Raw genomic sequence first — 25265 nt, 5'->3', positions numbered from 1 at the left:
CTGACAGAGCAGCCCATTTCAGAGCAGGTGGCCTCGGCCCCGGGCTCCGACAATGTGCCATAAATCTATGTGATGCTTAACATCGGAAAAACACGCACAGACAGCATTACTTTCTGTGTAACCTCTGAACTAGGTAGTGTAGTGGCTTATCCTCAGTCTGTTTTCACCACTTGTTTCATGCACTGGGTAAGTATCCATTTGTCCATTAGTTTTAATTTATGTTGTCTTTACCTTCATGTTTCTTCATGACAAGTTCTTTTAGTGGTGGTAGAGGTGGCTGGAAAACTGGCTTGTGACCCAACACAACCTATTTCCCTCCCCCAGTTTCCTGACTGTTCCAATTATACCAATTATCTCATTATTTATACTCAATCAAAACGGATAAATGCAAAATACAGACATGTAAGTTAAACAAAACCTATCATATTATAAATATATATGTAAATGTGAACGGGCTCCTACTGGTAGTACCATTCGTACAAAGCTTGCATGATCTACTGACATAGAGATCTCTGCCAAATTCATGTCAGCACGTGTGACACAGAGATGAGTGTCCCCTAATGTCACATGCCACAGATGTTATCCATGTATTGTTGCCCGCTTACCCACACACGTCTTGAGGTCGTCGTCCAGCTGGTAGCCATAATTACAGCTGCATACGGGTCCGTTGGTGGAGTGCTGGCAGTGGTGGGAACAGCCTCCGTTGTCAGTCTCACAGCTGTTGACGATTTCCATCTCGATTCCTGGCACAGAGGCGCACAGCTCACAAACCGCTGCGCTTCAACAAACTAACACTCATCTCAGAATAACTGTCGTCCTATCTTAACTATCAGCACATATGTATATATTCCCGAGGACAATACAGCACTGTATTTTAAGAGGATTAAAAGGAAATGGGAAAATACGTGAAGAACAAATTAACCAGCTGTGCTTGCAGAACTGGGAGAAAATGTTGTCCGGTATTGTACTTCACTGCGAACAGGGCCACTTTGCCCAGAGTGAATGGAATAATAAATATATTAAAACCAAGGGGTTAGCCCTGCATGTATCGTCATCTACAGAGCAGGACAGTCCGAGACAAAGAGGCAGTGGGACAGATGCAGAGACGGGGCTGGTTGGAGGGGGGACACACTTACTGTAACACTGTTTGCCGTCAGCGCCCAGCTCATACCCGGGGTTGCAGATGCAGGTGAAGGAGCCGCGCCTGTTGTGGCAGCCGTGAGAACACGCCGCCTGGCCAGTCTCGCACTCATCGATGTCTGAAACACAGTGCAAACACATCAACAACGACAACGACAAAAAAACATAGCCCAATAGTGTAAGGATCAATGTTAACTTTACTTCCCAAAACACCTTCTCTTAAAGTTTCCTGCACATTTCAGAACACCAAATTAAGTGAAAATAATATACGATATCTCATTATTTGTTTTATTTCCCCTCTTTGACATAGTTTACATTGTCTCTTACATTGTGCCCCAGATCATAAAGCATGCAAAAACTGCATTTGTAATCTTATTAAAACAAAGTCCTCCAGTCCTAATTAAGCACTCCAATTATATGTGGTCTGCTCTCCCAAAAGCTATCTCTGCAAGATTACTCCTCATGGTTAATGTTTTAATTCTAGATGTTTCTATCTTGTACATATCCCGAGGACAGTAATAGATACTGATCTTGCAAGCAGCTCGATTCAAGATGTATTAGAACTTGCTGACAAGAATGCCTTTGATAACAATACATTGTTTATGAATTAATAATAGGATAACATTGAAAACAAACCTGGAATAGATTGGATATGGGAAAGTAAGTAATGTAGATATAATATACCTTATCTTATGTTGAGTTTGAATGTATTATATTATATTATATATTATTTATTTCTGTTCCTACCTTCACAGCTCTGGCTGTCCTGTGCCAGTGTGTACCCTGGGTGGCATTCACAGCGAGGCCGCTCCCCATCGCTCCGGCACGTGTGCATGCAGCCTCCGTTCCTCTCTGCACAGGGGCTCCGCACTGCAACAGACACACAGCGGCATTGAAACCCCCTGCATCCAATCCCTGGACTTTGTGATACATATCAATCTAATGAAATATCGAGAAGTGGGTCCTCCTCAATGTGCCTTTAGCGACATACGAGTGAAGGTGATGGCAGATATCGAGGCTATAGCAGTGCCCGTCTTTGCGCCCCTCACCTCTCATCTCCTGCCAGAGAGAGCTAAGGCTGGTCAGAGCGATCGATGACAGAGGGTCTCTATTGTTAATATGAGAAACTGCCATAATCACTTGCAGGTCTGAGCTCGAGAGGGGGGTTTCACAGAGCCAGAAGTTGCGGCACTCCAGGGCATTTCAGATTATGACTGCTCGGAAACCCAAGACCGTAGCCGCAATTTATAAAGGGAGATGCCAAAGACTGCATTGTGAAGGTCTGGCATGGGTTGTATGTTACCACAAAATACGAGCCGGGGTAAACCTGGAGTTCAGATGCCAATGTATAATCACCCTGCCGCACATAATATCCCCCCCCCCCCCCCACACACACAGAGTTTTACGACCATCTGCTTCTTCACAACGAATGATGGAGACTCTTATCATCGTGTCTGACAGCACAGGGCTTCCACACACTGATGCATGGCACGAACAGTGGTATCTTGTACATGAAAGATGTACTGTAGGACGTGACACGTTATATCGGTTCCTATAGCTGTCTTAACAAGAAAAGTCTCCCTGGCTCGCCCTGGCTTTATGCAAGCCTCGTTCAAGTTCAAATCCTGTGGGTCTCTTATTTAGTCTTGGCGTTCACAATCTGGCTTGTGGGGGCAGGGGCGACTGACGCCACTGAATTAAGCCTGACCCATGGTGACACCCAGACAGGCAGCAGACAAAGACGAAACTTTGACCTCAGTGGGGGTTGGTGTCGTGTCCAGCTCTGTATCTGTGTGAGCTTAGGGGGCAAACCTTCTGAAACAGGCTGTGACCCTGGGCATGTTATTACAGCAACAGCACATGGCCCCATGATTATTGCCAGAGTAGAAAATAATGAATAAATCAGGGTTGGCTTTTAGATTGTCACATGACTTTGATCACAAGGGCTTGAAGAGAACTGCACCCCTGAAAATACAGGCCTGAGCACTTAATTGGGTTTGGGTAAAGACACCCGCCTTGGCTGCCCAAAGTAGAATGTCACTACGCTGTATGTATGTATGTTCTAGAAAATGATCACAACTGTGGAAAACAAAACGAGGATCCACAAAATTAGCAGAACTTGTCAATGGCACAAGATCAGACGGTTACGAGAAAAAAAATTGACAATTAAATCATCACAAGGAAAGAAATGATATGCCTTTACGCTGCACAACAGGTTTCCGAGGAATGACAAGTGCAGAAAAAAAGCAGGCACAACTTTGCTGCTGTCTGGGATCTATTTAAAGTGAAGGTTCTTGGCATGGGCTCCATTTTTGTTTTTGGCGCCGCACACAGAGTATAATTAGACTTTGTCACTTTTATGGCCATTAGGAAAAACATGGGACTGAAAGATGCAGACGAAGATTTTCACCAACTCAAGAGGTGTAGTATTATTGGTATTCATATTCACAATAGAGCAATCAAAACTCTACACTTTCCCCTTCCTGGTATATTTCTTTTTGTGTATATTTTATCTGTGCTTTTTTGTGTTCACCCTTGTGTTAAGTGGTAAGCTTTTTAACTGTAAAGGCTTACTGAGTTCTGTCGAAATTAGTGTTTTCATTATGTAGTTACAGAGACAAAAAACGCATCGAGTCGCTTTGGGTTTGTGCAGGAGAGAAGATGGAGATAAAACACAGAGAAATGTACATCTCTCTTAAGCAAACAGGAAATCTTTGAAGTGCAAATTATGGGAAATTGCAACTAAAGCAACTCAAGACAGCAAGGAATCTGACGCCCCGGGCTTCAACAGTGTAACGGTAATGAGAAAAACAGCGAAGACATTTTGAGAAGGCCTGCAGCATGATCATGGTGCCAAACAGAGGGTGAGTAGCTTTGAGAATTAGTCCTGTTTGGCCAGCTTGGTCTAAAGTTGTTTAATTCTGCCTGCTTCAGCAGATTTGCAATCTCTGTTTCCATCTGATCCTTTCTGCCAAGCAGCTTTGATTTATCTGACACTGCAGAGCATATTTATACACATCTTGTGGTTTGGTCCCCCCAAAGTAGCCAAGGTCTTCAACAATAAACTTTTCATAAGCACTCGAGCTGAGTGATGAGGAAGATGGATCACAAGGAGACAGATCCAGTGGCTGGAGGTTGAAGTTAGAAGCCTTTAATAATGCAAATATTTTATCCTTAATGTTCACAGGCCACACTGGGAAATTAGTTACCCAGCAAAACTAAAAATAAAAAACCCAACATGAAACTTTTTGACCTTCTCCCCTGAAATCCCCAATGCTTTCTCTAATGGCCCATGCTGTCAGTGCCGTGTTGTTTGTCCTGACACCGAAGAACTGGAGAACTCTGGTTATTAAAATAAAATAAAAAGACTGGAATGGCCAGAGTCTTCGGGCGCACACACAGAGCACGCAGAGTGTGTTTAATAAGCCCAGGGGGTGAGTGAATTGAAATGCATATTCAAGCAACACATCCTGTTATGTATTATAGGTTAGCTTGTCTTTGTCTGCATCTGCGCTTTTCATTCTTTCTCGGTCAATACAATGATGTTCTGGTTTGAGGCCAAGTCTTGAGATTAATCTGAGAATCTTGCGTGAAAGGCTCAAGAACTCAAGAGGGAGACGAGGCCCTTCAGCCCATCGCAGGTAATACTCACATTTGCAGTGCTTGCCATCCTCCATGAGCTGGTAGTTTTGGCGGCATCGGCACTGGTAGTGGGCCAGGGAGAGCTGAACACACTCCTGCTCGCAGCCCCCATTGCTGATGGCACAGGAGTGGACGGCTGGGAGGGAGATAAGAGGAGAGAGGAGGATGTGAGCAAACAGTGAGAAGGTAATAGGGAATTCTTAGGAAATGCTATAAAAAAAAATATATATATATTTTTTTTTTGGCTCATTCAAAGTTAATTAAGTATTTATTTGTTTATGAGTTAAATTATGGCAATGGTGCTACAACCTCCCCAAAGGCCTACAGTTGGAAATACCTTGAGTTACTAATATGTGAATGGATATAATAATTTATTCCTTGTTTCAAAATATCTATTGCAGCCACTGAATTCACCTGGTGTAATCGTCAGAATTGAGAACAAACAGCTTCATCTCCTCCTGAGGACTGATCTAAGACGATGGTTCAGGATGCTTTCAAGTGCTTTGTACCATTTCCGACTGCCTCAAAGGAGATGTAATCAAGCCCAGTGCTAAACTGGAACTGTTTTTTTAATGAGGAAGCCAAAGACCTTCACAAAGCATAGAAGAAAGATCAGATCCTCTTTTACTCATGCATGAACTCCAAAATCCACTTCAAAAGCACGCAGCCGATGATTTTCTCTGTTAGGCGTTTGGTATTTGATGTGCACTGAACCCCTGCCAGTTCTTAATATTTTCGGGAAGATAAAAACCTCAGAACTGCATCCAACACAAATATTGTGGGAAAAAACTTTATTCTGAACTGTTAAAAAGCCATCTGATGGTTCTGATAAGAGTGCAGGCACTGGGAGCACTGGGTGAGGATGACAGATACAGACACTGGTGTTTGTGAAATGCACACTTTACCAAGTCCGTTATTTTGTCACGAGAACATCGGATCATCCCATCGCCCGGCTATATGAAAACTCCTGCTTCCACAACTATGATTGATTGCTCTTAATGCATTCAGTGTGGGATCAAATCAAGTACACTGTATCAGGTATTTTGTTACCATGGTAAAACAGTATAAATGCATAATAAAGTGATAATAAAGAATGATGCAAAATTAGAAGGAACATTTATCGCATTTATCAAAAAAGGCAAAAAAGCTTGCCTTTCAGATGACAGTTTTCCAACTTTCTTGATCAAGTCACCTGATCAAACGGATTATCAGTAGGATGAAATGATTTATGTTTATTTTCTCTGGATCGACTTGGAATGTCCTCAATTGTGACTTTATCCAACTGTTGGCTTTTCTTGTGCAACACCGTCACCTTGCTTTGATTCAGCATTCAGACAGGAAGGAGTTTCCAGGCTGAGATAAGCATCAGCGATTAACTAATCCACATGTACATAATCATTATTAGTGTAATCATTCATTGCTCCAGACAGCACATGTGTCGACAATGCAGTTGCCTAAAAAGAACAAAGGCACAGAGCACCAAAACACTTTCCCTCTGCTTTCCTTCTGACCAGGGTCATTGTACCTAATTGCTTCTATGACTTTGAAAATGCTTCAGACACATTTCGGCCTTTTGATGTTTAAGAAGAAAAAAGCGAAGAAGATCATTGTGTATACCCCGGCTTAACCTGACCAGAGCTGCATCGTGTTGAACAAGAGACGTCTGGATCATATTCTTTCTGTGTTATTTCACAAAACAATTATTCCAGAAACAAAGACAGGATTCCGAAACGATTATTTAAACTTGAGAAAGACATAATACATTCTTGCCCTCCCCTGTAACAGGTTTTTATTAATGTCTTGCGGAGATAAATCTGGACTGCATCTTTTATTAATCCTAATAGGAATAAGTGTATGCTTACACTAGAGTGAGACCAAAAATAGCTAGTTATGTAACGTGAACCCTGACGGTTTTGTAGGGCAATATGGCACAAGGCTGCAACAATATTAGTGGATATATAAACGTAAGGCTAAACAATAACAAATGTGTCTGCCAGGACAAATCACTCAATTGTTTCAGAAGTGCAAGAAGGCTTTTGGTTACACTGTGTCTTCCCATGCTTTGTCTCTCCCTCTCTCTCTCTGTGGTTCTGTGGTGTTTTTGGTCTGGTTTCAGGAGACGCCACAGGAATGGACTCATTTCTGGAAAACAAGCCTAAAGTCCAGCTGTCTTCAGGCCTGTGAGGACACAAGGCCCAGACACCTGATGAGGCCTCTCATTGGTCCAGGGACCCCCTCCATGTTCCGTGATGTATCTTCCTCCCTGTTTGAGGTCTGCAATAAATCAGTCGCACTATTCCAGTAAAAGCACGATGCTTCTGTTGGCTAGTGTCTGATTCAAATTTGTAATTACTTTAAAGCAAACCTACAGTTTATCTCATGGGATGATCGCACATAAAACAATGACTTATACCTTTATAGTACATCATTGCACAGTAGATAAAGCGGATTGATATGAAAAAATACTGTTATGTTTTTCTCAGTCCTTTGAGACACACTTCTTTGTTGGAAAGACACAAAAAAAGCTTTGACATATATACAGTGGCTATAGAAAGTCAGAGATGAATGCATTTAAATTAGGATTTTTTTTCCACTTTTCTACAAACCATTGTCCACAGCATTAAGGGGGACAAAAGTTGAAACTGTGAAAAAAATACAAAACTGAAATATCATAAGTGGAGAAGTCTCCACCCCCCTGAGTTTATACTTTGTAGAAGCACTTCTGGCAGCAATTACAGCTGTATCTGTTGGGATGGGTCTCTGCCTACTTCGCACACCTACATTTGGCAATATTTGACAATTTCTCTTTACAAATCTGTTCAAGCTCAAGTTCCTTGGGGAGCATTGCTGGACAGCAATATTCAAGCTGTGCCACAACATTTTCAGTTGGATTTAAGTTGGGGTTTTGACTGGGCCACTCAAGGACAGTAGTTGTGGCAGTTTCAGATTTATTGCAGAGAGCAGCAGGTTTTCCTCAAGGACTTATCTGTACTTGGCTCCATTTGGTTTCCATTCTATCCTGTCAAGTGCCCCAGTTCTTTTGCATATATATATATATATATATGTATACACTCACCTAAAGGATTATTAGGAACACCATACTAATACTGTGTTTGACCCCCTTTCACCTTCAGAACTGCCTTAATTCTACGTGGCATTGATTCAACAAGGTGCTGAAAGCATTCTTTAGAAATGTTGGCCCATATTGATAGGATAGCATCTTGCAGTTGATGGAGATTTGTGGGATGCACATCCAGGGCACGAAGCTCCCGTTCCACCACATCCCAAAGATGCTCTATTGGGTTGAGATCTGGTGACTGTGGGGGCCAGTTTAGTACAGTGAACTCATTGTCATGTTCAAGAAACCAATTTGAAATGATTCGACCTTTGTGACATGGTGCATTATCCTGCTGGAAGTAGCCATCAGAGGATGGGTACATGGTGGTCATAAAGGGATGGACATGGTCAGAAACAATGCTCAGGTAGGCCGTGGCATTTAAACGATGCCCAATTGGCACTAAGGGGCCTAAAGTGTGCCAAGAAAACATCCCCCACACCATTACACCACCACCACCAGCCTGCACAGTGGTAACAAGGCATGATGGATCCATGTTCTCATTCTGTTTACGCCAAATTCTGACTCTACCATCTGAATGTTTCAACAGAAATCGAGACTCATCAGACCAGGCAACATTTTTCCAGTCTTCAACTGTCCAATTTTGGTGAGCTTGTGCAAATTGTAGCCTCTTTTTCCTATTTGTAGTGGAGATGAGTGGTACCCGGTGGGGTCTTCTGCTGTTGTAGCCCATCCGCCTCAAGGTTGTACGTGTTGTGGCTTCACAAATGCTTTGCTGCATACCTCGGTTGTAACGAGTGCTTATTTCAGTCAAAGTTGCTCTTCTATCAGCTTGAATCAGTCGGCCCATTCTCCTCTGACCTCTAGCATCAACAAGGCAGTTTCGCCCACAGGACTGCCGCATACTGGATGTTTTTCCCTTTTCACACCATTCTTTGTAAACCCTAGAAATGGTTGTGCGTGAAAATCCCAGTAACTGAGCAGATTGTGAAATACTCAGACCGGCCCGTCTGGCACCAACAACCATGCCACGCTCAAAATTGCTTAAATCACCTTTCTTTCCCATTCAGACATTCAGTTTGGAGTTCAGGAGATTGTCTTGACCAGGACCACACCCCTAAATGCATTGAAGCAACTGCCATGTGATTGGTTGGTTAGATAATTGCATTAATGAGAAATTGAACAGGTGTTCCTAATAATCCTTTAGGTGAGTGTATATATCCATTGAGGGAAAAAAGTATTTGATCCCCTGCTGATTTTGTACGTTTGCCCACTGACAAAGAAATGATCAGTCTATAATTTTAATGGTAGGTGTATTTTAACAGTGAGAGACAGAATAACAGCAAAAAAATCCAGAAAAACGCATTTCAAAAAAGTTATAAATTGGTTTGCACGTTAATGAGGGAAATAAGTATTTGATCCCCTATCAATCAACAAGATTTCTGGCTCCCAGGTGTCTTTTATACAGGTAACAAGCTGAGATTAGACTAATCTCAGCTCGTTACCTGTATAAAAGACACCTGTCCACAGAAGCAATCAATCAATCAGATTCCAAACTCTCCACCATGGCCAAGACCAAAGAGCTGTCCAAGGTTGTCAGGGACAAGATTGTAGACCTACACAAGGCTGGAATGGGCTACAAGACCATCGCCAAGCAGCTTGGTGAGAAGGTGACAACAGTTGGTGCGATTATTCGCAAATGGAAGAAACACAAAATAACTGTCAGTCTCCCTCGGTCTGGGGCTCCATGCAAGATCTCAGCTCGTGGAGTTTCAATGATCATGAGAACGGTGAGGAATCAGCCCAGAACTACACGGGAGGAACTTGTTAATGATCTCAAGGCAGCTGGGACCATAGTCACCAAGAAAACAATTGGTAACACACTACGCCGTGAAGGACTGAAATCCTGCAGTGCCCGCAAGGTCCCCCTGCTCAAGAAAGCACATGTACAGGACCGTCTGAAGTTTGCCAATGAACATCTGAATGATTCAGAGGAGAACTGGGTGAAAGTGTTGTGGTCAGATGAGACCAAAATCAAGCTCTTTGGCATCATCTCAACTCGCTGTGTTTGGAGGAGGAGGAATGACCCCAAGAACACCATCCCCACCGTCAAACATGGAGATGGAAACATTATGCTTTGGGGGTGATTTTCTGCTAAGGGGACAGGACAACTGCACCGCATCAAAGGGACGATGGACGGGGCCATGTACCGTCAAATCTTGGGTGAGAACCTCCTTCCCTCAGCCAGGGCATTGACAATGGGTCGTGGATGGGTATTCCAGCATGACAATGACCCAAAACACACAGCCAAGTCAACAAAGGAGTGGCTCAAGAAGAAGCACATTAAGGTCCTGGAGTGGCCTAGCCAGTCTCCAGACCTTAATCCCATAGAAAATCTGTGGAGGGAGCTGAAGGTTCGAGTTGCCAAACGTCAGCCTCAAAACCTTAATGACTTGGAGAGGATCTGCAAAGAGGAGTGGGACAAAATCCCTCCTGAGATGTGTGCAAACCTGGTGGCCAACTACAAGAAACGTCTGACCTCTGTGATTGCCAACAAGGGTTTTGCCACCAAGTACTAAGTCGAAGGGGTCAAATACTTATTTCCCTCATTAACATGCAATTCAATTTATAACTTTTTTGAAATACATTTTTCTGGATTTGTTTGTTGTTATTCTGTCTCTCACTGTTAAAATACACCTACCATTAAAATGATAGACTGATCATTTCTTTGTCAGTGGGCAAACGTACAAAATCAGCAGGGGATCAAATACTTTTTTCCCCCACTGTATATATATATATATATTAGTGGAGTGCTTAAGATATTGTTGTCACATGTACACTTTAAAAGCCAGAAGCTCTTGTAAAGTTTCCACTGGCCTCTTGGTAGCCTCTCTGGTCAGTCTCCTTCTTGCTCAGTCATCCAGTGTGGTGGGACAGCCTGATCTAGGCAGGGTCTTGGTGGTGCCATACACCTTCCACTCCTTAATTGTCTTGACTGTGCTCCTAGGCCTTTGCTATTTTTTATACCCATCCCCTGATCTGTGCTTTTCAACAACTTTGTCCCAGAGTTCTTTTGAAAGCTCCCTGGTGCTCATGGTTGAGTCTTGAAATGCACACCCCAGCAGAGGGAACCTACAGGAACTGCTGAATGTAACCAGAAATCATCTGAATCACTACAATTTAACACAGGTGGAAGCCACTTAACTTGGGGTGTGATTGTGAATGTCATTGGTTACTCCTGAGCTAATTTAGGATTGTTATTACAAGTGGGGTGGACCGTTATCCAACCAAGCTGTCTCAGTTTTTATTTATTGTTAATTTTCTACACATTTCTAGATTTTTTTTTTCACTTGGTAGTTGTGGGGTGGGATGTGTAGATAAATTAAACAAAAACTATTTTATTGTATTTTAATTCCAGGCAACAAAAGGTGATTTTTTTTAAAGGGGGTGTAGACTTCTTACAGGCACTAACACTAACAGTGCATCAAACTTACTTACTTTCCATTTTGTGTGATCTGTAAATTGTAAAGTGTGCTTTTGTAATTTAAACTTTGCCATCCTAATTATGCAAGTTATTGTATTTGTTGAAACATGATTCAAAAGGGTCTTTGTGTCATATCGTCAGCTGTGTTGTTTCTCGTTAAGAACCACGGAATTGGGGCTAAAGTTATTTCCTGTTCCACTTCTCCCTAATTTCAGTATCCCTTTCCAGCTGTCTGGCCTTTATTTTCACAGCAGAGGTCTCCTCCTTGTCAGTCACAACACATAGGTAGTTCAAAGTTGATTGGGGTTAAAGGAGGTACAAATACAGGAATGTCTGCGATAGCAATAAGAATATACATGATGTGTAGTTTTACATCCTTAAATAGACAATTCAGGTTTATGTAGAATTAAATAAAGTGGACTTGTAATATTGTACTAGTTAAGCCTTTTCTGTGATTTACTATAATGTATTCAGTTAGTTAGTCATACAAACTAGCCTAGTTAAAAATATACTAGAGTCTAAGGAAAATAGCAAGAAAGTGCTGGTCTTAGACAGTGGAATAACTATCAGTTGCTGAAACTTTGACTCAAAGCAGACTCAAAGAACAACACAGCAACGCTATCAGCATTCCAGGACTAAAAACACATTATTGAATCCATATTTCACAGCTGTGTACTCGCATCGCCCTTCAATCTCCGATACACAAGTTTGCCAGCTAGACCCATCAGTAATCCAAACATATAAACCTCCTGTCACCAGCAAGAACAAACATTCCCATCAGTGAGACTCGAGTCCGAATCTTTGAGAAAACATCATTCTAGAGTGGGCGTACACAACCTTCGGGAATGTTGTTTACGTCAAACTCTACTGGATGCCGCAAACTGGGCTCTTCCAGTCCATGCCATTGCTTCAACCTCAAACAAAGCAGAATGACCGACTCAATGGACTACAGAATAGGAATCGTTGCACTCACACTGTTGTAACACGAAGAGGCTATACAAAAAGTTGATTCGTAGGTTCAGGAATAGTGCAAAATCCTTTCACATGCACATTGAGGTTTCAACTTGGCTCCTGTCCTCTACCATATTGCCAGGCACTACTGCCATAGCACAAGCCACTAACTATGTCCTTGAAGCAGTCGAATACTCAGTCAATTTAAAATAATGCAATACACCAATCTCTGCAACAAAATGCATTCAAATCAGAACAGCCTGTACGAAAACTCGCACAAAAATGAGAGCATTCCCAGAGAGGGGGCTAATCACATCTGCCCCCTTCAGAAGAGTGGGTTGACTGTAGTTCATGCCCCCTGGTGAGTGTAGGGAAGTTGGGTTTAGTTTTTCTGCTGGAGATTGGCCTTGGCACAGAGTTGGCCGAGCGCTGCCAGTTAGTCCCCCCCTACCAAGATCTCCCCATTAATCAGCAGCGGGGGCCGCGGGGGACACTGAGCTAAGCTGAGCCTTTCAGCAGGCATTACGGTGATAGGATCGGGGGGAGAGCAGGAATTCTGCTGCTGTCCTGGGAGCCCTGCCATGTGACAATGTTCTTTGTGAGATTCCCAGAGCTATCAGAGTAAAACCACAATGCCTCTATTTTTTGGCTGCAGCCTGATTGAACTTCTGTGGCGAATTATATATACACGTATATATCACTGCGAAAGAAAAGGAGCTTCAAAATGGTGCATTGAGAGCACCTACCCACATCAATGGCTGTCTTTGAACTGTTTCAATAAGAGAACCTGACTGTCAGGCCTCCAGGACACCATGGGAATCGGCTTCAAATACAACTGCTCCCACACTGAACTCCAGAGACAGAGCTCTCTGCTCGAAATCTGTCTCCATATGCGTCTATTCTTTACTACAGAGTGTTGTTTAACAAAAACCTGATTAGTCACTATCATTTCTCTTTGCCAAAAACCCTTGACTTCATTTTCAGCTACGGTGTAGCACACTGATAGAAACTTTTGTTTATTAGAGCAAATTTTGACGGCTCTGTTTAACAGTAATGGATTGTGACAAGATTGGAAAGAGATACTGTCAACCGAGCCTCCGACACGATGACGCAGTTGGAAAGGACTGTTCTCAGGAGCTGTCACTTGTCACTTGTCAAGGCAGTATTAAATTCACAGCAGCGGAGTACAGAAATTTGTCATAATTGGCGTACGATTTAAAGAAGACCAACACAGTGAACCCAGAAAGAGTGCATGAATGCAAAATAAAAAAATTAATGAGTAATAAAAAAAGGACTGTTTCTAGTTTAGCAGAACAGTTTACAGCGAGTTGTGCAATGGACAGCAGTAAATGTGCAACTTCACTTCTGACATCTTCTCTGATAGTTCAGCAGAATATACACTGTTAACACACAATCTAGAGCAGTGGTCCTGGGGCCCCACTGTGCTGCAGGATTTTGTTACAGTCGGCAATTAACGATACCTCCATACTTAATTGACATCTTAATTGAACTAAATTTGCTTAAATTGTAATTTGTAATTGGCCAAGCTTACATAATGTGGGAAAAGTCAAGTGCCTGATATCGTTTTAAATTGAACTTGACATATACTGCTTGAGATAATTTAATAGATCTGATTGGGCAAATTATGAGGTCAATTAGTTATTCAATTGAGTAACTGGAAGCTCGGTTTGAACTAAACAGGGTTGAGAACCACTGCTCTAGAGGTCAACTGTGATATTAAAATTAGTTGTTTAATTTTGACTGGAATTTGTGTGAGACAGACTTTTTTAGAAGTGAGATGAGAGCCTCTATTCCACGGTCCAAGAATCTTTCTTAGACACAAAAACTGTGTACAGCCACCTACGTTGGATAGGCAGCTGGGAGTTTGTGGGATGTAAGTCTAAAAATCATCTCAGCACCCCAAGTCTCGTGCAGTTTTCCCACGACTCACCAATACAGGTCCGTGCGTCGGTGTGCAGGCGTGACCCCGGGTTGCACTCGCAGTAGTAGGAGCCCCGAGTGTTCACACATCTGTGCTGGCAGCCTCCATTGTGAACTTGGCACTCGTCGACGTCTGCACGGAGACACAGGGCAGAAAGCACATGGGAAGAGAAATTAGCCTAATTGTTATTAATGCAATCTTTATTATTAGAACAATATTGTCCAGGCTTCCACTCCAGTGAGCTCCTGAACTACGGATCGCAGGGAGCAGGAATCAACAGTCCGTCCGTGCTTCTCACACAAGAGAGCAATTTAGCCTCTGCAGCTTCTCAATGGAGCCACTTAAACTGAGATGTGTAACACTAGAAAGATGGATGGATTCCAGGCCATCGGGGCAAACTCTGAAATGCTCCCCTAGAGAATCTGGAGATAAATAAACAAACAATCAGGTAATTTTCCATATGGAAACCGCTGCAATTCAATGCAAGATATTATTTAAAAAAAGAAAAAGAAAAGGATAATTTATTCTACGACGGAGGATACCCAACCCACTTAATCTGCGGGCACTAATGGAGGACAGGAGTGGGTGCAAGGTCACTCCCTGCCAACATTGTGACCAATCCAGCCTTGAGATTTTCCTTTTTTTTTTTTTTTACACAGTTAGCCCTTTGCAACAACCCAGGAGGAAAAACAAATAAGAAAACAGCACGACAGCCTTACTAACCCAGCAAGTAGTTCAAATCACAGCACTCGTTCGCTTCCCAGAGTCGGGGGTAAACTAATCAGCTATTTCCCTTTCATAACAGCCCCTAAGTGGGAACAGGGAGCCCACATACCTGCTCCTCTCAAGAATCAACACAGCCCGCAAGCTGCAGTTAAAACATTAACCCCCATCTCCCAGGACACCCCCAAAGAGACGCCAATCTGAAATGTATTACCGTTGCTGAACTGCGCACTCAGCACAAACTCCTCTCAATATCCCCATTGTGTCTTTTCCAGTGTAAATAAGGTTAGTCTCCGTCTACTTTTTTCCCCAAAAGACACACTCACGTGTGAGGAAACATTAGGTTTAGCTCGCCAATGCATCAAAGACATCAAAACTGTTAACTCCATATCGGAGCTAAACGCTGATGCTAAACTCCAGAAGGGAACAGTGAATTGATAACGCTTCCTAAAAGCCCGCCGAAAGGTTTAGACCCAGAGAGCCATCACTCTGAACTGGAATGACCTGGGAAGGATTTCGAAGTGTGTTTTGTTCTTGGTGCTGTTTGTTCCTGGGAGGATCTTCCTGAAGATCCTCACAGGTGTTCCCATAAAGATGAAGCTTGTGGAGGCATGCTCTCTTTACTATCTTAGCACACCACCAGTTTCGAGAACTATTCCAATAAAAGACCCAGGAGCAACTGTAAACTGAAAGCAATGTCTCAAACTAAAACTGTGCTGAGAAGACCATGGTCAGATCATTATAGATAGAGAAGAAATAGGGAGATGTTGCCCAATCTGTACTGCATGACTTCCAGCTCCTTTCACAGTTTCCTACTCAGTTTAAAATTTGACAAACCATCAACACCAACCCTTTCTTAGCTGGTGACAAGAGGTCTTATTGTGCAGCGCTGTGTCAGGCCACAAAAATGTGAGCTATTTCTTTCATTTTGGATTTTGGGGGGGGGGGGGGTGGCTTTGAACTTGGTTGTCCTCGATCTCTACTTAGGGACCTGTCTGTCACCGTCACACTGGGCTCTTCTGCATACTGCACACGCTGAAAGAAATGGCTGGGAGGGCAGAGGTTTAAAAGATTGAGCCAAGGCTGTTAAATAGAACAAAAATGCCTGGCACCAAGCTCAGACAGCTTACAAGTCGAACTGGACTATAAAAAGCCTGATGGTTGAGTAAGCGTCAATGCCAGTTAAGATCACCCTGGGAATGAAAACAGTAACATAAGAATTATTACTATTCCCGATGATTTAAGCGGGTACCATAATAGGGATTGTACCAGAACTGCTCAGCCTATACTGTTTATATTCCCTAGGGAAGTCTTTGGAAACTCCAGTTCATTGTTGTAACGTTTTTTATTTAATTATAAGTCAAATTTCAAACATCAGTGGAACCGTAAGATTCTTAAGGCAAGGCATATTGTACTTTTACAGGTATGCTTATACCAGATACATACCATAAGACGTACTGGAAGTCACTATAAAGAGTTGAGGATGGAAAAAACCCATGAAACTACAAGCAAAACACAAACACCACAATGGAGGAATAGAAACTGTGATTGTGTGACTTCCACGACATGTTACTGCTCCAAGCATACAAACATTTGTGCATGCAATCTCCCAGATCCAATTCATACACACGCCACTCTACCAGAGCGCAATGCCCTAATCCAGTTTCCTTTTTTATATTCCTCGGACGTGGAGTGTAACAGGCTCCCTTTACAGCGTGTAACCAATACAGTGGTTTCAAATCCTACGCTGGTGTTAAAGCCGAGGAACCCTTTAGTGTCGTATCGCGTGGGAGAGCTTATCTGACAGGCCCAGCAAGGCGGGGGGGTGTTATGGGAGGGCTGGAGTGTTGCACAAATTGAAAGCACTTCGCAGTCTTTGTTTTCCCCACGTTGGGTTGGCGAGAGCACAACAGCTGGCACCGGCATCCATTTCAAACAATCCATCAGCGCTGTGAAGGACAGCCGAAGAAATAAACAGTTTACAGTTGGCGGATTAGTGGTCAGTTCCCATATCACTGGGCTTCGGTGGAATTTAACTGTATAGGCCTCACAACACTAGGACTGCAGAGATACACATCACCTCCCCAGTGAACAGCTAAAGACACTCACAAATTTGAAGTCCCAGACATAGCATACCATTATCCAGGGTTGGATTACAAACACGATAGGACTCTCTTGATTTACCAACTGGTACATCTTCACACTTCATCCTTATGACAATGTGCTTTTGATTTATTGCATAGTGTTAATGTGACCGACGGTACCTTAGCCCCCTAATTAAACCCCTAGTCTTAACCTTGTTCAGCCATTGTGGCATGTCCCAGAGTCCCAGGAGATAACTCACAAACTTCAGGTTGCTTATCGCATTCTTGTGAAAAAAGATTATACGCCCTTGAAACTTTGTTAATAATTGAACTTGACAAGGAGGCAGGTGAATCTGTAAATGGGAGAATTATATTTTCAGCTCTAGGGTAAAGATCGCAGATGCTTCAAGACCACGCAACCCTTACTTGAAAGCAAATGGAGATGCTCTGTCTCATCGAGTAACGCCTCCAGCATTAACTGGCCACTAGTAAAAAGAAAAAGACAACGCCTAAGGTTACTGTATGATTGAGCTGCGATCTGTGGTCTAATTCTCTATCCAATCACTGTGGCTATATAATGAAATTCAGCTTTAGGACTCGGTGGGTATCTCTTTGGAGAGCAATTAAGTACAGTACAGTTGCTCGACAAATTAAGACACCATCCCCACCCTTAAACAATTGCAATATATTATCTTGTTAGTATTACTGGCTGAATTTCCTTTCAATTGTTTTCTTCATCTGCACTTTAAATGAGGTAATAAGACCAAGATGGAGTCCGGTAGTTGTATCAGACAGCTGTTATTAAAATAAATAGAAGCAGGAAGCCGTGTTCAGAGTACTTGGTAACATTCCTGCCTTAACGGATTGTGAAAATGCCTGTGTTTCTTCTAAATATGTGTACTATTATACATCTTAAAATCAATAATTAAAAAATGCTTTTGGTCTTGAAAGGTGTTTTCATCCGAGGAGCTCTTGTCGGAGTCTGGAGCCATGACTTTGCCATTGTTGCCCAAGCGCTGGTGCCCACATATTGGCCATGGTGTCGGATTTGTACCCCATGGCTCTCATTCCAGGGCTGGGCCACTGAAGGACACCACAGCAAGACGAAGCCGGGTGGGGCGTGCGGGGCAGTTGGCTTGGGGCTCCACTCCACTCATTATCCGATCTCACTTGCTAGCTGTGCCGTCAGGAGCAATTAAACTGTCAAACTACAGACTCTCAGGAATGCCTGCCTTGAACAACTCGCCCTGTAGAAGCCGAGCAGCATGGAGGCAAGTCTACCTTTACTCAGTGTTAACGCAGCCTTAGTGGAGTGCAGTTTATGTAGCACTTCCCAGGTGGAGTGACAGCCTGTGGACCCATGGGCGCTAGATCCAGTTGGGGTTGGTCTCTGTGCTTTCGCCCCTGAGCAGGGTGCACTGAAGGCTGAGGTCCCTTTCCTGTGAGGCAAACGGCTCCTATTTTCATTCCTCAGATCAGTCTGTTCATGTTGCCATTGGGAGCCAAGCAGAGGAAGGAATGTAGGGAATGGATGTCTCGTTTGGGATGTTCGGCTACAAAACAGACGCTTCGGAAAATCTGTGGTCACACAAAGAAATCACTCAGGAATAGGAGGGGTGATCAGGAGAGGACAGGAGCCCCTGATTGGAAGACAGAACTGTCCATCTTATCAATCCAGTGCAGGAGCATTCACATTGAGAATTACCCAAGAATCTCAGACAAAGGAAAAGGACTGTATTTGAACGCAGTGTCAACACAGACCTTGCTCTTCTGGGCCTGATAAGTAGTCCTCTCTCCCACGTAGGACAGCTTACTTAGGTGAGCTACAGTACCTCAGACACCACTTTGTGTGTAGATTAGAAATACTCAAATAAAACAGTTTAACAGATTAGTCTTGGTGCTGTTCAATGGAGTAGAACACAGTCCAAATGATTATCTTTTTTCATGAAGAAAAACAATCAAACATCAAATTGGTTTTCATCACGGAAAAAATCCAGATTCGTCTAATACGATCCACTTTTTCAGCCCTCTGAGCCAAATGCAGAGATCAAATCCAGAACCGATATGACATTAAAGACAAACAAAATTCCTGAATCCAGATTGTCACGCACTGGAAGCCAGTGACAGGGCGCAGTGAAGACCCACCAAAGGGCAGACATTAAACAGTTCAAGAGCACAAATCCCTCTAAGAAAGTTCCTGGCATGTTGTGAATCTAATAACGGGAAACGCAGTAGCCAACAGACAACCGACAGCACTGTGACTCATATCTCATGGCGTGGCTTCGTTTTCTCCTACTCCCAGCGCCCAGCAGTAAAAGTCAAGTGCTTCATTTCACTGCAATTACTTCACAAAGACATGATATATTAAAGATACACGGAACACAAAGCTGAATTTTTATAATGTTATCCCTACTTTGGATCGCAGCCCGAATCCCTTTGATAAATCTGCAGTTCTATTCAGAAAGGAAAAATAAGACAATGGTTATTGAAGAGCTGCCAGTGGAGAGCACTGCATTGGGGAGATAGAAGATATTTTAAGCCACAATTGTGACCACTGCTCTGAACAAATGGACCTCAATTTCGTCTGTGTTCTGTTTTGTTTGGTAGTCCATGCTGTCAAATCTTAGTTAAAATGGTCCACCGCTAACCTGGGCCAGGATTGGGACATTTTCCCAGTGCTATCTGGTACTCGGCTACCCCATCAGATTCCCCAACCCCCACAGCATGCAGACACGAGCAGTAATGAGAACCACCTGACAGTGTTTAGGGAAATGCGGTCTGCATGGAATTTTAATTGCCACGGCCTCCTTGCCGGGGGGGGGGGGGGTACGTTTCAATCAGCGTGCATGGCTGTATACTGTAAATATAGAAGACTAGAGAGCCGTCGGTGTTCACACAGCCAGGGAGTAAACAAACACTCATTTAAGGCATAAAATATATATATATCAACTTCACCAGGCAAGGAGGAGAAGCGCGTATCTTGATTGATGTGGATGGTATGCAAAGTGTGCCGTATGGATGACACTAACAGGACAGTGACAATGAGCACGGTGATGATGTAGCAACGTATTCAACACAAGTGACTGCAGTACGGCCTTCTGATAAAGCAGACATTGTGTGCGGTAGTGTTTTATAAGCCTAGTAGTTAAAGGTGGACGACAAAGGATTTTGTAATCTTGGAAAACTGCAGTGCACTCCTAAAAGAAACATGCTGTAAGCAATTATTCAAAAGGACGCAAATAGTTTTATCGTTACAACTACGCGCACAGCCTGGTAAAGGTGCACCGTAGGGGTCAATGCAATTAAGAAAAAAACTTGATTGCAGTTAAAGACGCCTCATTCCACTCTGGCTGCACGCACACTAAGAATCTGGCCTTGGGTTTGTTCTGTTCTCTGTAGGTGAGAGGGCTGAAAACCAAGAGGAAATAAGTGCCTTTAGCATGAGGGCTCTTATTTATTGCGACATCCAATAAATTCAACAATAATGTATCATCTTCAGTCTAACTGGTGTTTCTGCATGATCTCACTTACTTAATATAGCTCTCCCTGGCACAGTTAATAGTTCATTTATAGCATTTTCAAAAGAAATTTCAAGACCCAAATCAATTTTATAGAGGGGCTACGCTGCTGTACCTTGACTTGGAAAGAAGTTTGAGAATTGATTTCTGCTTTGCCCATTTCCACTATTCTCTACGGGACAATAACCTGCTCCAGGGTCTAAAGCCACCCTTCGCCTCACGAATCCACTCCGTCACATTCCTGGCTGATGAGCTGGCACCACCACAGACAGACAGGGCTGACTGGCCCGCCACACCGGGGGCCGTGCGCGCGCATGTCGGGGAGGTGAGAACATGCCAAGAGCCGAGAGTGCCTGCCATGCAGCTGCACAGAGGAGCGAACATCAAAAAGCAGAAGATTCCAAGTAACTCCAATACATATAAATTAGGATGATCAGAGGAATACTTGGGTGAAAAATAAAAGAAAGAACAACTGCTTCTTCTGCCAATGGATCCGGTGAATCAGCAGTTCCATAACCGGACAAAGATGTCCCTAGAGGAGTTGATCCCTCAAGAGCTAAACCCTGGCCAGTATAGATCAAATAGTTAGGGAAAGGAAGACAGCAAGTTGTTACGTTGAACTTTGTCATAGACAAAACACTACAAAACATGTAGACGCCATTGATGGACCTACATGGCTCCAACATGAGTAATAATACAGACAATATCTCTTCATATCTCGCAGACATGATCATTGTAATCAGATTTTGGAACTTTGTGGTTTGTCCTCAATGCAAAATCACTTTCATAACACACCTGCACCCATCAAACACCCTTGATATTCTTGTTTATAAACTGAAGCATGAGAACACAGGACCCACCCACCTCCTCACCCCCCCCAGCCAAAAGACTTTCCACACACAACCTCTCACAGCTTGGCACGTTACAGCTCACAAATGACAGCGGATGTACGGCCAAAGCCGCAACACTGCGCAGCACGGTGCCTGACTCACGGAGGCATGCCAGCTATGAGATGTTTGTACTCGGCATCTTTCTTCACTTCCACGGCATCAAAACAAGATGCTTAAATGTGGTGTTTATGTTTTCCATCACTCCTCGACTACCTAGACCAAACACAGCTCCACGGCAATTAGACAACTGCCCGATTTACAGCTTAGGGAATATGACTGCAGAACTAGATCTCTCTTTTTCTCTCTCTCTCTATATATATATATATATATATATATATATATATATATATATATATATATATATATATATATATATATACTGCCAAGAAGCTAATTTAAAAACATGATTTATAGCCAAAGGTAGATTGTCAGTGATCCCTAATAGAAAACAAACCTTTACAATCTTCATAGATACCCACAGGCACAAATCACTGGAATCTGGTTTCCTTCTCTTGTGAACTGAATTGACAGGGATAGTCTGTAAAACCCTGGGATGAGACTCCTTCCCCTATCGCGTGCACTCAGGTCTCATTACAGGATATCCCCCCATAATGGGCAGTAAGACACAGCAGGAGTCAGGCTGTGACAGACACGCTCGCTTTCAAAGCCCTTGTCTGTTGACTCTCGGCACCGTTGTCGAGGTCCTGAACTGTTTCTTTAGCGCAGACAATGGGCCGCCTTTTCCCCTTCACTGTGTTTCGGCTTTCCCGTCATCGGGATGCATTTTTTTTCCTTCTCATTTGGACAGGGTTGGTGTTTACAAGGGCTAATGAAACTCTTCCATCCAGATAGCTGCTGCCTTGATCTTTGCCTTGCATCCTAATTGGATTCTCTTAGGCTTTGCTGCAAGCAGGGGTGGACTGTGCATATGCCACCAGGAAAGGGAGAGAGGATGTAATTTGCCATAAGGTTTCATAGAATTTAACAGGGCAAGAAGAAGAAGAAGAAGAAGAGGAAGAGGAAGAGGTAGAAGAAAATAAGATCTCTGTTAATGTTTCTCTGAACAACTCAAACTCATTGCACAATGCTCTGAAGCCCATTAGCACAAAGGAAAGCCAAGTCTTGCTCATTGTTGTCACACTTCCGTAGCGTCAGAAAAGCGTTTTGAAAATGGTTTGCGCATTCTGGAAATTGTTAGCTTGGCATAGATAATTCTAACAGATAGAGGCGGACAATGCAATAGTTTGAGACCCAGCTGGTAACTATTACAAATACGGCTCAGATCAGATCATTTTAAGAAGACAAACGGTTTATATCAATATTTTGTGCATACCACATACAATACTTTATTAAACAATACAATACAAATATATCTGGGGGAAACAAAACTAAGACAAAAAATTAAAGTAATATTTTCTCTCTGACTGGCAGCTCTAAAGGTTTGAATTTTGTAATAATGCCAGTTTGTTGGTGCCCCTCAGTATGAAAGCAGAAGCAGTAAAGCAGTTACTAAAAAACAATGGGTCCAGACCTTCACCAGCGCCAGGCAACGCTGAAGGAAACAGCTGAAATGTGTCAGTCAGACCACCGGGGCCCCGACCCACGTCAAAGACACGGAAAGGAAGGCCCCCGAAAGAAAGGTCAAGGCAATAAACAGGCACCGCCTGCCCCACTATCTACTGTTGCCATACACTGCCTTTCGCAAGCACTGGGGCTGAGAGCTGCCAATAACACAGATGAGAACGAAAACCGTGTTTGGATGGCCTGCTCTGGCTACCAAGCACAGTGTTTTTGAACAGTGCGTTTGTTTAATTAACACCAGAGCTTCCACTGTGGCGGAAATGTTTCTGTAAATTTACACCAAACTGCCGGATCCCGAGGACATTCCAGAGCTATGACCCAAAAAGTACAGTAAGGCAACCAGACTGCTGCAAAAGCCCACATTCAGAACCGATCTTAGTGGCATTTGTGTTTCCTGCTTCTGCACTGACAGCAGGTATGGAGAGAAATAAACTATATCTATAAACATAATGACATTATCAAGGGAAAAACAACATTAATGTACAATATTGCCTTCTAGTTAAAGATTTATTAGTCTCCAGAAACATGCAGACATGAAGTTGGGAAACACAGACACGATTACTGGAGCTGTACAGGATCGTGCTGTGTTTGTGGTCGACACATCTGGACGAGAGAAGCATTTGGTCAAAACACAACAAGTTACCACATGCAGGAGAGCGACTTTGAACTCATTGTGCACACTAGTTTCTTCATCTTTTCTTGGAAACAATACTAAGGTAGCCAACTGGTTTGGGAATAAAGGAACAATCCCTGCAGATTGTCAAAAACTGACACAAACTGGACTTAATGTTCCTCCGGGGGGATACTTCAAAACACTGTCATAAAAGAGTAGCAACAGCACATGACAAAAGACAGAAAATGAGAGGATATGCTGTAGGAGACTGGAGGATTAGTTACCCATCTCTTAGTAACCCATGACAGATTACAAACATGACAACTTCACTTGTCCTAACATGAACTTTTACATGAATACACATTTTTATAAAACAAAAACAAAACCTAACCTATACATAGATGTGATTATGTATGTATATTTGGTGAACATGGCTCCTAGTTTTGACCTCTAAGTCTTCCACATGCATCTTTTGTGCAATATTATTAGAGAGATGCTGTAGTGGGTGGCTTTCATTTCTAACAAGGGAGGCTTTGTTTATAATGTCACCGGCCGACTGAGCATTTTGACCAAACTAGAGGAGCTGCCATCCCATGAGCTATAGAGACAGGAATAAAGAGACACCTTGCATTGTGAATAAACAAGCAGCACTCACCTGGACCCAGGTATCCCACACCATAGCCACTGTGCCTGAAATAGCAGGTGTAGCAGTTCTTCCGCAGGTATTGGTAACGAGGATTGCTAGAGCAACAAATTGACTCAAACAGATTGCCGAAACACCAGGAAAACAGCAAGAACTGCCCGAGTGATGCCATTGCTCAATAATATCAGTAAAGTAAAAAAAAAAAGTTGCTCTTTTGAAGGATAAAAATGAAATAAAGCTTCAGAAGGAAAAAAATGTCTCAATTTAAAAATAAAATTTCAGGGAAAGCTGTCAGGTTACATTTTCCGATAATAAAGGTTGAAACAACACTGGTTTCTTACAGCCAAACCTTGTAGTTCAGGAAAAGTTTGCTTTGGCTAGGCTGCGGCATCTGGAGACAAGAAGCGGTACTCAGAACAAGATCTCTCTCTCCCTCCTGCTCTCTCTCTCTCTCTCTCTCTCTCTCTCTCTCAACTCCAAGCTGACAGACATATGACTCTGATTTTTGTGTGTGTCTCTCTCTCTCTCTGCCTCTCTCCACCGTTCTCTGAGACCTCCTCCTCCATCCCTGTAACTCCAGTGACAACCTTATTTTCGGCATCACCCTCCTCTTCTCCCCTCCCTCCCTTCCTCCCTCCTCTTTTCAGGTAGGGGCCAAGCCCAACGAACATACAAAACAAAAGGGTTTAAAACGGTTCCAGTCAAGCCAGGCATGGGGATGACATCACATTGCTAAAATAGAAAAACAAGTGTGAAGTGAAAAGAACGAAGGCTGCTTTTTATGTGAATAGTACAACTCTAAAGTCACTCAGTGTTTGATATCACATACCCAACATACAGCCACATAAATCCTTGTCAAAAACAGGAATTTTTATATGCAACATTAAGAGAAAAATGACTAAAGTATGGAATATGTCAGCCATCTCATGTTTTTTTATTTGGCACAAACAGGAAACAAAGAACAAAAAACTTCATATT

At 43.0% G+C, this 25265-nt stretch overlaps 1 protein-coding gene across 3 annotated transcripts in view; it reads right to left on the bottom strand.

Moving 5' to 3' along the window:
* The window catches only part of megf6b (multiple EGF-like-domains 6b), a 112551-nt gene that overhangs the window by 20597 nt on the left and 66689 nt on the right, over positions 1-25265 (bottom strand). For 2 of the 3 annotated variants that reach the window (XM_066690490.1, XM_066690491.1), the window contains exons 6-10: positions 14245-14367; positions 4793-4918; positions 1888-2010; positions 1137-1259; positions 606-743 (exon numbers count right to left, since the gene is read on the bottom strand). In XM_066690490.1, coding sequence (XP_066546587.1) covers positions 606-743; positions 1137-1259; positions 1888-2010; positions 4793-4918; positions 14245-14367 — 633 coding nt within the window. Of the gene's footprint in view, positions 1-605; positions 744-1136; positions 1260-1887; positions 2011-4792; positions 4919-14244; positions 14368-24299; positions 24773-25265 lie in introns of those variants that run through there. The other variant, XM_066690492.1, reaches the window with a different exon arrangement.

This window comes from Amia ocellicauda, chromosome 18, assembly GCF_036373705.1.
Source record: "Amia ocellicauda isolate fAmiCal2 chromosome 18, fAmiCal2.hap1, whole genome shotgun sequence".
NCBI classification, from domain to species: Eukaryota; Metazoa; Chordata; class Actinopteri; order Amiiformes; family Amiidae; genus Amia; species Amia ocellicauda.
This window is presented reverse-complemented; position numbering and strand designations above follow the sequence as displayed.